Genomic DNA, 13209 nt, shown 5'->3' with positions numbered 1-13209 from the left:
TATGAGTTATTTTTTTCTCTGAGTTTTTTGTTTGTTTGTTTTTAGTGTTTTATTGCTTTATAAGTATAAAAAGATCTCCTCTCTCTGGATATTAATGAAACATTTTAAGTTTTCTTCTCACTGAAATGCCTCAGTTTCTTCTGATTTGCTTTTGTTCTGTTTGTTTATTTGTTTATCTTATTCCTCATATTATACACTTCACAACTGTCTAGTGACTCTTGGCTGTTTGCTCACTACTAAGCTCATGGGAAGCTCTCTGCACGGGAGCAGAAAGACTTTTCATCCATGATCTACTGAAGTAATAAGCCAGAGACATTTCACTGGGAAATCCCAATTCCCACTGATTCCTAAGTCACTGGGAAATCCCAGAAAAGATTCCCATTTTCTGCCTGAGGCTCTGTCCCTATCTGTCTTGGAGACCAGTAAAGGAAGGCTGTTCTCTCCTCAAATACAGCTTCTGCCTTTTTCTCTTCTGAGAGCCCAATTGCACATGTTAAAACCTTTCACTGGGTTCCACATGTCTCATACTATTTTCTGTGTTTTCCATTCTGTTTTTAAATCCTTTCTTTTGTACATTTTTCCATCTACACTTCCAATTATCTGACCCCGTTTTCTATTGTGCCTAGTCAAGAACTGGCATTGTATTTAGACGTGATCAAATGCCCATTTGATTCTTTCTTATGTAATTCCAGTGCCTTGTTAACTTATCCAGCTTTTCATTTCTTTCCTCTGTTTTTTCCTTCATTTTTTTCAACATACTAATCAAAGCTGTTGTAAAGTTCTTATTTGCTTACTTCAAAATGTAGGATGACCTGGGAGTCTGTTTATGGTATCTGTTTTATTTTGTTTTTGTTCATGTGCTCTGGCCATGCTGGACATGATATATAAAAAGTTGTAGACAGGACACACCCGATGATGATGTAATTCTCCATAAAGTGTGCACCCTCCCTCTGCTAGACAAATAGGGTGGTAGCTGATCATTTCAATCCAGTCGAGGTTTGGCTGAAATGAGGCAAAATTATTCGCCTCCCTGGTAAACTTGGGACTACCTCTGCTTTGTCCCTGGCCCTTCAGGGTCCTTAAGTGAAAATTTTGTGTGATCCTCTCCCCTGAGAAGTCCCAAACTTCTAAATCTTTTTTTCATGAAACTGCCAAGAAGCAACACTGTGCCTTTTAGTGATTTTCTGGTTAGGTTTCTAGCTTCCTGTTCTGCACAGTCCCAGAATTCAGGAAATGTTCTGCACAGAAATCTGTGGCACGCTTAAGGCCACCCAGATCTCCACCAAAACTCCCTTAGTTTTTCTAGGCCCCAGTAGTGGCCCCTGCAGGTACAAAGCCCAAATTCTATCTGCACTGATAATTGACGAATGCATCCAAGTTAAACATGGCAACAAAAAGCCCACAGGGGTCTTCGAGCCCTTCCCCTCTCTGGAGGGCAGCTCCCTTGTTCTCTGTGCCTCTTGTCCATGGCGTTCAGAGCCCATCTGCATATTTACCGGGTGTGCTTGCAGCAGCAGTAGGCTTCCACTAGCTACTCTGCCCCACTTGGAAACAAAAGTCAGCAAGGTGGTTTTTTTTTTTTTTTTTTTTGAGACATGGGAAAGAATTTTATAATTGTAAGATGAACTTGGAGATGTGTTCAAGTAGCTGAAATCATGGTTAGCATTACTTCTGTGATATTTCTTTTGCCATGTCAGTTACTGAAGATGCTGTCCTAGAAGACTAAAATAAAACAGGGCACCTGGGTGGCTCAGTCAGTTAAGCATCCAACTCCTGATTTCAGCTCAGGTCATGATCTCTTGGTTCATGAGATTGAGCCCTGCATTGGGCTCTGCGCTGACAGCCTGAAGCCTGCTTGGAATTCTTTCTCTCCCTCTCTCTCTGCTCCTTACCCCTGCAGGCACCCACTGTCTCTCTTTCTCTCAAAATAAATAAATAAACATGAAAAAAATGTGTTTCTTTTAAACTCATGCAGTGGCATGTATAGAAAAAAAGACTCAGAGGCACCTGGGTGGCTCAGTCAGTTAAGCGTCTGACCTCTTCTCAGGTAATGATCTCGCAGTTTGTGGGTTGGAGCCCCGCATCGGGCTCTGTGCTAACACTCAGAGCCTGGAGCCTGTTTCAGATTCTGTGTCTCCCTCTCTACCCCTCCCCCACTCGAGCTCGCTCTCACGCTCTCTCTCTCTCTCTCTCTCTCTCAAAAATAAAGATTAAACATTTTTTAAAAAAAGGTTAAAATAAAACAACTTATCAATAAACTTTGTTTTCTATTCTTGAAACTTCAGTGTAGACCTATAGAGGAGTAAGTACAAATTTATTTTGACTATCTGAAGTTACAGAGACATACAGGTATATTTTGTAGGTACAGAGAAACCAGTGTCTTATGTGAGTTATTGATGCCTTATATCATTTTATTTTGCAGCATCTAACATTTACAAGAGAATTTGATTCAGATTCTCTTAGACATTATAGCTGGGCTGCAGATACCTTGGACAATGTCAATCTTGTCTCAAGTCCTGTTCATTCTGGGTAAGTAATCTAAAAGTCACTTACCTTTATCCCATTAAATGAACATTACATTTGTTGTTTGTATTTATAAATTCATATTGACAAGCTTTATATGTATGAAATATTGTTCTTCTAAAAGACTTCATTAGTGAGTATATGTCATATATATTTGTAAATCATTTGTAAATGTTCTTTTCTGAGCAAATTGCTATACCTGTTTTTTGTTGAAAAAAAAACACTGTTGGAAAGGAAAATAATTAAAGTATTGGTAAATCTAGTCATTTCCCTTAATTTTACTTTATTCAGATAAAGTTTTATTTCTGAGTGTCTGATTTTCCTTTCTAATGGAAAATTATATATGGAGGTATTTCTGTTCATCCCTTGCTGACTGCTCTTGTGCTTTGCTTCACATCATGAAACACCTGAAATCTTCAGACCAGTTTGGTACCTCCTGCACTCCTGAAATAAAATTATGATTAAGTCTTATTAAATTACAATTAGAAGAAAAGAAATTAATTTTTAAAAGAAAAGAAGTGAATGTACCAATGTGTGTACCCCAGAAATGCTGTGGTAAAAACCACATTGAACAGGCTCCTTACCGCTGCCCCACTGGTAGCAGAATTAGAGGTGGGCGGCTTACAAGGTAGCCTGCTCTAGCTACTGAATTGATAATCAGTGCATATTTACATATGGGATTCTTCACCTGTCAGTAATTAAAACTTGGGATAGTTGATGCCACACAAATGGAATAGAAATCATTGAGATGATGAAAATTTCAAGGTATTTTCACCTCTAAATTTGGCATTTAGGCCATAAATTAGTTGTGATCCAGGACAAGGACAGAGTAATTTGGAATTAAATTAGTTAACAGTAATTAACATTTCTGAAATGCTATATGTGTTATATGAATTATTTTCTGCTGCTTTTAATTAAAATAAATTGTAATAGCTTTACCTTTTTATGTGCCTGGCATTGTGTTAAATGTTTTACATGTATTATCTTACTTAATATTTTTTTGAACCTTAAAATGACACTGTGAAATAAGTTTTACCACTATCCCCATTTTGCAGATGAAAAGTCAGACTTAGAGTAATGCTGCAGGTTAAAGTATCCTACAGAATTGTGGCTTGTAGCACAAATAATTGCAATATCATTCAAATGGAAGTAATTGACGTGAAAGTACTTTGTAAACTATAAACTACACATACATATTCTTTGACTAATTAACATTACATCTCTTTAACTCGATTATAAAATTCTTTAATTATGGAGTAATAATTTTTAATTGCTTAAAATAGTTACATCATTGATGTTAGATGTTTATGGGTCTTAACTTAGAAAAGCAAAAAACAATCAGTTGGGAAGGAAACTGAAATACTTAGGATACATTCAGTGAGCCACATGTTGAAGAGGTTCTTTGTATCAAGCTTGGTGAATGCCCACCATGTTACAAAGACCTAGAGCCAACGTTTTCTCTACATAGGAAAGAAAAGTGTGTCATTTAGGAAACTTTCATGCTTTGCTTTTGTGCTTTGCTTCAAATGATAGTTGGAACTTCAAATGAGAAATTGAGGGAACATAGAATAATAAAATCAGAGGTGAACTTTCCTGTACATTGGAGATGATGAAATATTTGACTATGCAAATTCTCTCTCCTTCCTCTTGAATTTATTGAAGGCAATAGACATGTCCAGGAAAGCAAAAGTAATGGCAGCTGGCATGGGCTTATTTGAAAAGGAAAATATAGACTTGGTATACACTTGGAAATGGTTCACTAGTGCTGTCAGGTCTTAGGGAGTTGCTTCTATAGCCACTGAAGGCGAATATTTTTCCAGGTTGTCCCACAAATGCCAAATGCCTTGGTTTCATTTTCTGACAGTTTTTATTTTTCCTTTGCTTATCATTGACATTTTCTGTTGCTTGCTTCTAATTATCTTCCATTAATTTCTCCCATTTGCTTTCTAAATTATTTTGCAGCTATTCTTCTCCACTTCCTCAGTATGATTCAAGGTGATAACTGTGTCCTTTATGTGAACCATCCTTTTTTGTATTTTTAATTTATGTGACGTTTTCCCACAGTTAGATGTGTCAGTGTCTGTAGTGTATCAGCTTTTGTCATCCTGCTGTTCTTACAACTAGAAACATTCATGTGTTAGTTTTAGGATTATTTGTAGAATTACTGCTTTAGTTTAAGTATTAATAAGATACAAAAGATATGATTAAACATCACCTTTTGATTTGTTTCTATGAGTTGTATTGCATGAAATTTTATTTTGCATAGAATATGTAGAGAATGAGTTTGGAAAACAATTCATGATGTTATTGAATAACAGGACCCTTGCCCTGCTTAATATTTATTCTCTCCTTTCCTCAGTCTATTGGCTCTATAAAGTTGAAAACCTTAGAACAATAAATTACTGCTAATGAGTACCAACTAGGCACTGGGTGCTACGCAGAATCCAGAGAAAGAGCTTCTTCTTCTAATTTGTCGTTAAAATCTTCTAAGATATGTTTTGTTTTGTTTTTTTCCATTTGTGTCTGATATTCTTTGTAGTTTGGATATTTTTATATTGACACTGATGACCTTCTTAAACTACCCTCATATTGCTCACCTACAAGTGTTTTATATATATCTTTTTCATATAGATATATTTTTAGTATTAGTAACCGCATCTGACCTAGGCGGTTCCAAAGCACCTCTAACAAAATAGTTTTTGTTCAATGGGTCATTCAGTAAACATGTATTATGTGCTTACTGTATTTAGGAACTGTGCTCAGCCCTGCAGGTCAAGCAGCGAACAAGGCAGGTCTGATCCAAATTACTATCTATATTATTGAGATCAGCTCTTTGTTGCCAGGGCAAACACTGCCCTCCAAGTGTAAACACTCTTGTGTTTATATGTGCTAATACAACCACATTTCCAAACCCAGAGTTGACCTCAAATCATTTTTAATTCATTCTGTTGCTAGTATTCCCAATCACAAGTTGATTTTCACTACTGAATGCTGGGAAAGGTAAGATTTTGTCTTAGGCTTCTTTATAAGTTTGCCCTATTATCTTCATTACTGAGTAAAGGTAGTTATTAAATATGTGTGTGTCCAAGACAAGACAATGTAGGCTCCCCAGAGCAGTTTCAAGTGAGCCTTGTCATTTAGCACCCAAGGCAATTCATGTGGACACTTGCACAAGTAGATAAGTGTCTTTGTCTTTGACGAGAAAGGTGTGTATTGTGTTTTGTTTTAGAGGGGTTAGTTTCTTCCCCTCTTACTTTGAACATTACAGGGGTTCCAACCTCTCAAAGTAGATCTAATGTTACACACACACAAAAAAAAAACATAACCCAGAGGAAAATGGCTAAATCCAAAATAAGCAGAAGGATATGAAGTTGATTCTACCTCACTGATGACCAGAATTGGTCCTGGACATCTGATTGCCTGGGAAATGATCACCATGCTATTGCCTTTTTCCATGAGGATGGCAGGTCAGTTGCTTTGAGGAAGAGGTTACTCTTCTAAGATCAAGTCCCCAGCTAGCACCTCCATGCAAGGTCCTAAAATCTATTTGCAAGATGTTAGAACTCTATTTAGATGAACTACATTTTAGTAGAAGATTTTTGATGGATGGGATTTTCCACCACCACCCCCAATACTATAGGTATTCAAACAATTTTCTCATTATCAACATTTATTGCTGTTGCAGTAATAAGCGTATTTTCACATGTGGAAGTTGGAATGCACAGGGGCATAGTGTTCTCCTGTCTGACCTCCACTCTTCCATGAGTTGGATTCACTGGTTTATGTTACCAGAGTGCTTTATGACACCAGAGATTTGGGGACGACTCTTCATGAGCATGTGAAAGGAATCGAGAATTGCAATATGCTATTACCCAGATGAGATGCTATAAGTTTCTCTATATTTTCATATCTACATGCAAACAAATATTTTTTTCTTCATTAGCTTTAATGTAAAGGCCAATGACAGAATTATAATATATAATTTAGAGACATCTTCTAAAAAGTCTAGGTTACTAGTTTTGTATGGCTGTGTAAATACTCAAGTATAGGTTATTTTCAACAGTTTTAAAGTCAAATTTATGCTGAAAGGATTAAATCCCTTTCCATCAAAATTGCCTTGGCAGAACTAGGCATCTGCTTTTGTTCTTATATTCTGCTTTGTGATAGTGCAAATTAGACTGGTATGATTAAATACGTACATATTTATTTTAGGAGTTGTACATGTTAAGACATACCGTGGAGTTTCATCTGACTTGTCAGGGAGTGAGAGTCCATAGTGAGCATATGGCTAAAACCACTTAGAGTGGTTAAAATGACCTTTGAATACAGCATAAGCCATCTGCAGAGGCCACATATGGCAGCCTGGGCTTGGGTTTTTAAATGCACAACAGTTTTTGTTACAGCTTTGAACCATTCACTGTTCCTCAATCGGAGCATCTGACAAAGTGGTTGGCTTCTACTAGGAGGCCACGTCCCACCAATAATAAGTTGTCACGTTTCCCTTTTTGCCCAATTCACAAGTTAAATGCATGTTTGGTGTGACTCCACTGTATTTACTTTCCAGTTTATTTTTAAAGAGAGGAAATGATAGCCACATTGTCTGTCGTTTTAAACCTTAACATTTAATTTCAAAACCTGCTGTGAAGATGGTTTATATGTATCCTTGATTTGGCCTCTGGTCTTCTCCCTACAGGTTTCTGGTTAGTTTTATGGTGGATGCAAGAGGAGGCTCCATGAGAGGGAGCCGTCACCACGGGATGAGAATCATCATCCCCCCGCGCAAGTGTACGGCCCCCACCCGAATCACCTGCCGATTGGTAAAGAGACATAAACTGGCCAACCCACCCCCCATGGTGGAAGGAGAGGGATTAGCCAGTAGGCTGGTAGAAATGGGTCCTGCAGGGGCACAATTTTTAGGGTAAGTGCTTTTGTCAATTTTTATCTTGGCCCTTGTATGATATATATGATTTTCTTTGCCCTTTTTAACTCAAGTAGTTAACTATTAAGACGGCATAGTCGGACCATTTTGATTGAGTACACCTCTCGTGTAGCGTCAAAGGTCACAAAGCTGTGTAATTCTGTGAAAAGCGAGTACGCTGATACTTCCTTAACTCAGTTTGCTGGTCAAAGCTTTTACTAACCAAGAAGCATGTTCTCTGCTCAGTGAGTGCACGGAACCCCAGCAGCCCCTGTAGAAGTCAAGGCACCATTCTTAAGAAAAAATACAGATGTTGGAATTATATGAATAACTGGCTACTATGGGTACATGCCTTTTTAAGAGATAATTTGTAGGGACATAATCCATTGTGATAATGATATTTTACAAAAAGGAAAAATAAATTCTTTTCCTGAGGTGGCACTTGGGTGCAAATCAGGCAGGCTCTGTCGTGACGGACAGTTTGTTCACAATTTCCCCTTCTCGTTTCTCTTCCTGCTGCATGGATGTTATTCAGTAAACTGCATCTTCCTACCAATCCTCCCCCTGTAAATGAGGGTGAGAGTTTGGTTAGCCGAATCCTGCAGCTTGGGCCTCAAGGAACAAAATTTATTGGGTAGGATCTTTATAGACAAGATTCAGAATGTCTACAATTCTTTCTCCATTTTCAATTTTTTTCTGTCACACCCATGGTCTTATTCTTGTCTTAAGTTTCTTTTTATTTTTTCAGTTTTTAATGCTTTCAGTTGATGTGTGTCACTGAAAGAAACAAAAATCATAGTGGCTTGACTTAATGTAGCATCGCTACCTATCTTGTGCTTCTCCGGCATGTGGAATTTCCTGCAAGCATTCTGCTTCGTAACTTTGTGCTTTTGTAAACCTTTCTTTAATTTGAAATGTTTCAACTGAATATGGTAGTTTTTAAGACAGACTGACAATCTAATTTTAACCCAGTGTAAGAGAAAGTATTTGCAGGCTTTGAATCAACATTTGCTGTAAATGATATATATGTGTGTGAATATATATATGTGTGTATATATATATGTATATATATATATATATATATATGTGTGTCTAGAGTTACATTTTCTTCAAAGTACATACTTATGCATACTAAGTAATCTTCATGGTCTTTGAGAAAGAAAAGTCCTCAATAAGTAAACTGATTTTGATAAATGTTGGGGCTAGAAGATATTTAAAGAAAGCCAAATAGGCAGCAGATAGAATGTTCTGCTACAGTTATTAAATCGTCTTGTTTTGTTTTGTTGAAGCTGAAATGTGTTGGTATCTGTTGTTTGTTTGCTTGTCTGTCTGGTTGGGGGATTTGCCTTGGCAGTCTGCATGAAGAAACCTGTTATGAAAACTTATGCTTGGCTTTCACCTTGGTCAGAGGCCCTGGTTCATACCTTCTCTCCAGTGTTGTTCAATGTCCTACACAAAGCCACATTCCTCAAATATTTACAGAGACAGTATCTGATACATTAACCTGCAAAGATTGTATCTAGTTCTCAAAAAAAACAAAAGTCAAATCAGATGTGGTTAAAAACTATGGTAAATATCTTAACTCTTGAAATTATTAACACTCTTAGGAGTAGTTGATTTTGTTTTTATCTACCAAAAATAAAGGCATTATTAAAAAATGTTGAAATCCTTAATTTGAATTAATTCTAATTATTTTGTCAAAAGTAAAATGATCATATTTATCATCCTATTTTAAGAGAATGCTTTTGTGATAAATAAAATGTTCATACATATTCATGTTATTGGATCATTACAACAACTAGCCCTTTTTATGCTCTTACCTATCTGAACCCGTATCTTCTGTTGTGACATGCACATAAATGTGTAGGGTAAGAGGTGAGGTTACATACAACCTCTGTAGGAGAATAATGATACTGTCTACTAAATGTCATAAAATAAAGCTGCACAATCCAACTACATAAACTGTGTGTGATTGTGGTCTGCTTACTTCCATTCATCCTTTTTAGCCATTTATCCTGTTTTAAAATTTAACAAAATGATTCCTGTGCTTGATTGGCTGTCTTCAATTTGCAGCCATTCTTATGCATTCTTCTGCAAAAGGACACTGTCAAAATTTAATATATCATTAGATTACAATTTCAAACCAACAAGTGCTTTTTCAGAAAGTTTAAATATTTCTGTGCAGGTTATTATAGTGTTAGGAAATTAAGCTGCCCACGACCATCTCACAAATTAAACACCAGAGAAAACTGCCTTAACCATACAGGCCATTAAAAGTCATGGAAAGTCACTGTTGGAGGGAGTGAATTGTTATGTCGACTGTTTGCTTGCGAAGGGACAAACACCTGTGATCTTTCAAAATAGGAAATCTATAGAATTTCTTTTTCAAAGAAATGACTGTGTCCTTTTAAATCATTAGCTTTTTGTATAATATGATATACCTATTGTGTTTTTAAAAATGGACCAACTTCCTTATGGTCTGTTTTAATCTTTCAATTCCTTGATTCAAAATTCCTGTTTATATGTGCTGAATATTTTCTCCCATATTAAATCAAATGCCTAACATATGATAGGCCCTTATGAATTGTTTGTGAATGAATGAATGATGGCATGTTATCAGGCTTCTGATATATTATTTATTAGCAAATGATTCTGCAGCTTTGAAATCATTCCCAACCTTAGTGGCACCTCTGATTTTCAAATGAATACTGTTAATGAAACTTTTTTTTTAAGTATGATACTATAAACATATTTCATTTTGATACCAAAATAATGTGGATTTCTTTTCCAGCCCTGTCATAGTGGAAATCCCTCACTTTGGGTCCATGAGAGGAAAGGAGAGAGAACTCATTGTTCTTCGAAGTGAAAATGGTGAAACATGGAAGGAGCATCAGTTTGACAGTAAAAATGAAGATTTAACCGAATTACTCAATGGCATGGATGAAGGTAATGGTGACAAGTCCTGGTTTCTGTCAATGTCTGCAGGTAGAAATCAAAGGCATGACTACACCAGAGTTAACTGCACCTGAAATTCACATGTCTGCATCCTGAGCTTGGGGTCCGGTTCCTCAGTGTTTAGTGCTCTTATCTGTATGCAAGGCATGAAGTTCCAGTCAATCCAACAGCCTTTTGTTTTCATAACACTAATGTACAAATACCACTTGATGATTCTTTCCATCTTCAATGAGATATATTAATCTTTCCAAAACCTGAGAAAGTTTTCTAAATTAAAAATGTGTCAGGAGGAGGGGAAATAATAGTGGAAGGTATGCAAAGCATGCAGGACATTTTTAAGAAAATATGTTCACATTTTACTTTTGGAGTTATTATTTCTGGATCCTTTCTTGTGTCTCCATCTTCTCCCCGATTATGTCAACATTCTTCGTGAATTTTTAACTTCTGTTGGGCAATAATAAGTTGCAAGACTAATTATTGGAGTCTGTGTCGTATTCTGTGACCTAGTAGGGCACATAGCTGAGTGTATCACTTCCCATACACACCTTCTTCAGCTCTCTGACCCTTAGAACAAAGCAGGTTTTCTTAGTAGACATTGGGAATGGACTTGTTTTGAGAGTAGGTACTTGATGCAGAGTTTTCCTTTAAAGGGGTGAAAAACAATTAGAGGCCAAATGCATCACAGAAAGACTCTAATTTTTTTAAGTTTGTTTATTTATTTATTTATTTAGAGCAAGCTAGCGAGAGAGAGGGGGAGAGAGAGAGAGAATCCCAAGCAAGCTCTGCACTGTCAGTGAAGAACCTGATGTGGGTCTCAAACTCATGAACTGTGAAATCATGACCTGAGCCAGTCAGACGCTAAACCGACTGAGCCTGACTAATCTTTATACTGACTCCCTAATCACTACAAATTCAGCAATTGTTTTAAAGAATAGCTTTATTGGAGATATAGTTCACCTGCCATAAAATTCGCTGTCCTAGCATTTAATGCACTGGCTTTTGGAATGCACCCAGCACAGTCTTCTGGTTTCAGAGTGATGACAAAGGCGCTAGAACGACTCGGGTGTTTGAGGGATGACCATGGTCAAGTTCTTTGGTCCCTGTGAGCCTCTTTGGCTTCTGCAAAATGGAGATACCTTCCTTACTTCATAGGGCTGTTACTGGGAAAAAATAATTCTGTGAAGCACTTATGAAATACAGCCTTTGTCACATAGTAAGTCCTCAATAAATATCAGCTGTTGTCACTATTCATTCTATAGAAAAAAATTGTCCTATCAAAGGTTCTGTAAAAGACACAGTTCATCACTGCCAACCAAGAATTTAAAGATGTTTTTACAGCAGGGTAGGAGGAAATTATTAATTGTTGAGTTTCTAGCATTTGTGAGAGAGTGATAAATTCCTTTCTATATGAAAATTTAAAACAAAAGTATAGTACTATAAAGTAGGTAGTTTTAATCACACGTTTAAAAAATTTTTCTTTTAACATTTATTTACTGTTTATTATTTTTTTATGTTTTTAATGTGTATTTTTGAGAGAGAGAGTCAGAGTGTAAGCAGGAGAGGGGCAGAGAGAGAGGGAGACACAAAAATCTGAAGTAGGCTCCAGGCTCTGAGCTGTCAGCACAGAGCCCAACACAGGGCTCAATCCCATGAACCCTGAGATCATAATCTGAACTGAAGTCAGACACTTAACCAACTGAGCCACCCACGTACCCCTTTAATCACCCTTTATAGATGAGGGAACAGAAGTTCAGACAAGTCAAGTCACTTACCTAATATTACCCAAACTAAGTAGCAGCGCTGGGTTAGAAATCTGGTTTTATCTTGTTTTCAAAGATTTAACCATATCCCACTTATTTTAGAAATGTGTGCCCTGTGGAGAAGAAAATAAATGTAAACAGGAAAATTCCTACCAACCTCTAGATTTAAGGTTCAGGAGAATAATCATCTTAAATGAGCATATATTAAATGTTTACATATGATACTGATATTTATATCATATATCAGCTATAACTTCAAATAATTTCTGATAGGAACATGCAGTGGTAATTATGATTTCTAATTTTTATTACCTAGTCATTCTCTTCTAAGGACATTGATAAGGAAACACAATTAAAAATTTTAAAAAGAATACATCTTAAGAGAATGAATTGAATTAGCATTTTGAAAATAGTAAAAGAATATAGATGATTCAGGATTCAAAAATGGAGAGAATAAGAAAAATGGGTTATCCAGAGAGGGTGGTTATTTTAAGGAAAATAAAGTATGTAAATATTTTCATGTATCTAGTATTTCTTAAATGCCAATGTAGATTATTAGTTTTTAACGTGTAGCGTCTCCTATACAAGGAGTTTCTTTTCTTTCTCTCTTTGTTTTTCTTTCTTTCTTTCTTTCTTTCTTTCTTTCTTTCTTTCTTTCTTTCTTTCTTTCTTTATAGATAACTACCTTGATACTGTAACCTCTTGAAGGCAGGGTACATGTCTTAATCACCTTTGAACCCCCAGTGTCAGGCACAATGCTGATTTAGGTTTTCCCCCCTTGCTGGTAAGGGGCAGAAGGAGGAACTTCTCAAAATATGTAGCTAGCTGGAGGAAAAGTTCTCATTGGTCTATTTCTTCTACCCCAAATGTCACTAATGTTAATCTACAGGAGAAGAAAATTAAAGAGGAGCATTTACTTTGAGGAAATTTCTGAGAAATTAACATTATTCTAGGAAGAATACTGAACATTCTAAAACAGTACTGCCTAGTAGATGATGATTTATATGATGATGGAAATACTCTATACATGGGCTGTCCAAGAGTAATCACTAG

At 36.4% G+C, this 13209-nt stretch overlaps 1 protein-coding gene across 2 annotated transcripts in view; it reads left to right on the top strand.

The window, feature by feature from the left end:
- The window catches only part of ANK3 (ankyrin 3), a 334814-nt gene that overhangs the window by 249840 nt on the left and 71765 nt on the right, over positions 1 to 13209 (top strand). For both annotated transcript variants that reach the window (XM_042959816.1, XM_007095800.3), the window contains 3 exons: positions 2423 to 2529; positions 7217 to 7441; positions 10233 to 10387. In XM_042959816.1, the coding sequence (XP_042815750.1) occupies positions 2423 to 2529; positions 7217 to 7441; positions 10233 to 10387 (487 nt within the window). The remainder of the gene's footprint in view (positions 1 to 2422; positions 2530 to 7216; positions 7442 to 10232; positions 10388 to 13209) is intronic.

Source organism: Panthera tigris, chromosome D2 (assembly GCF_018350195.1).
Source record: "Panthera tigris isolate Pti1 chromosome D2, P.tigris_Pti1_mat1.1, whole genome shotgun sequence".
In the NCBI taxonomy this organism is placed as follows: domain Eukaryota; kingdom Metazoa; phylum Chordata; class Mammalia; order Carnivora; family Felidae; genus Panthera; species Panthera tigris.
Note: the sequence above shows the minus strand (reverse complement) of the source record. Positions and strands in the feature narration are given on the sequence as shown.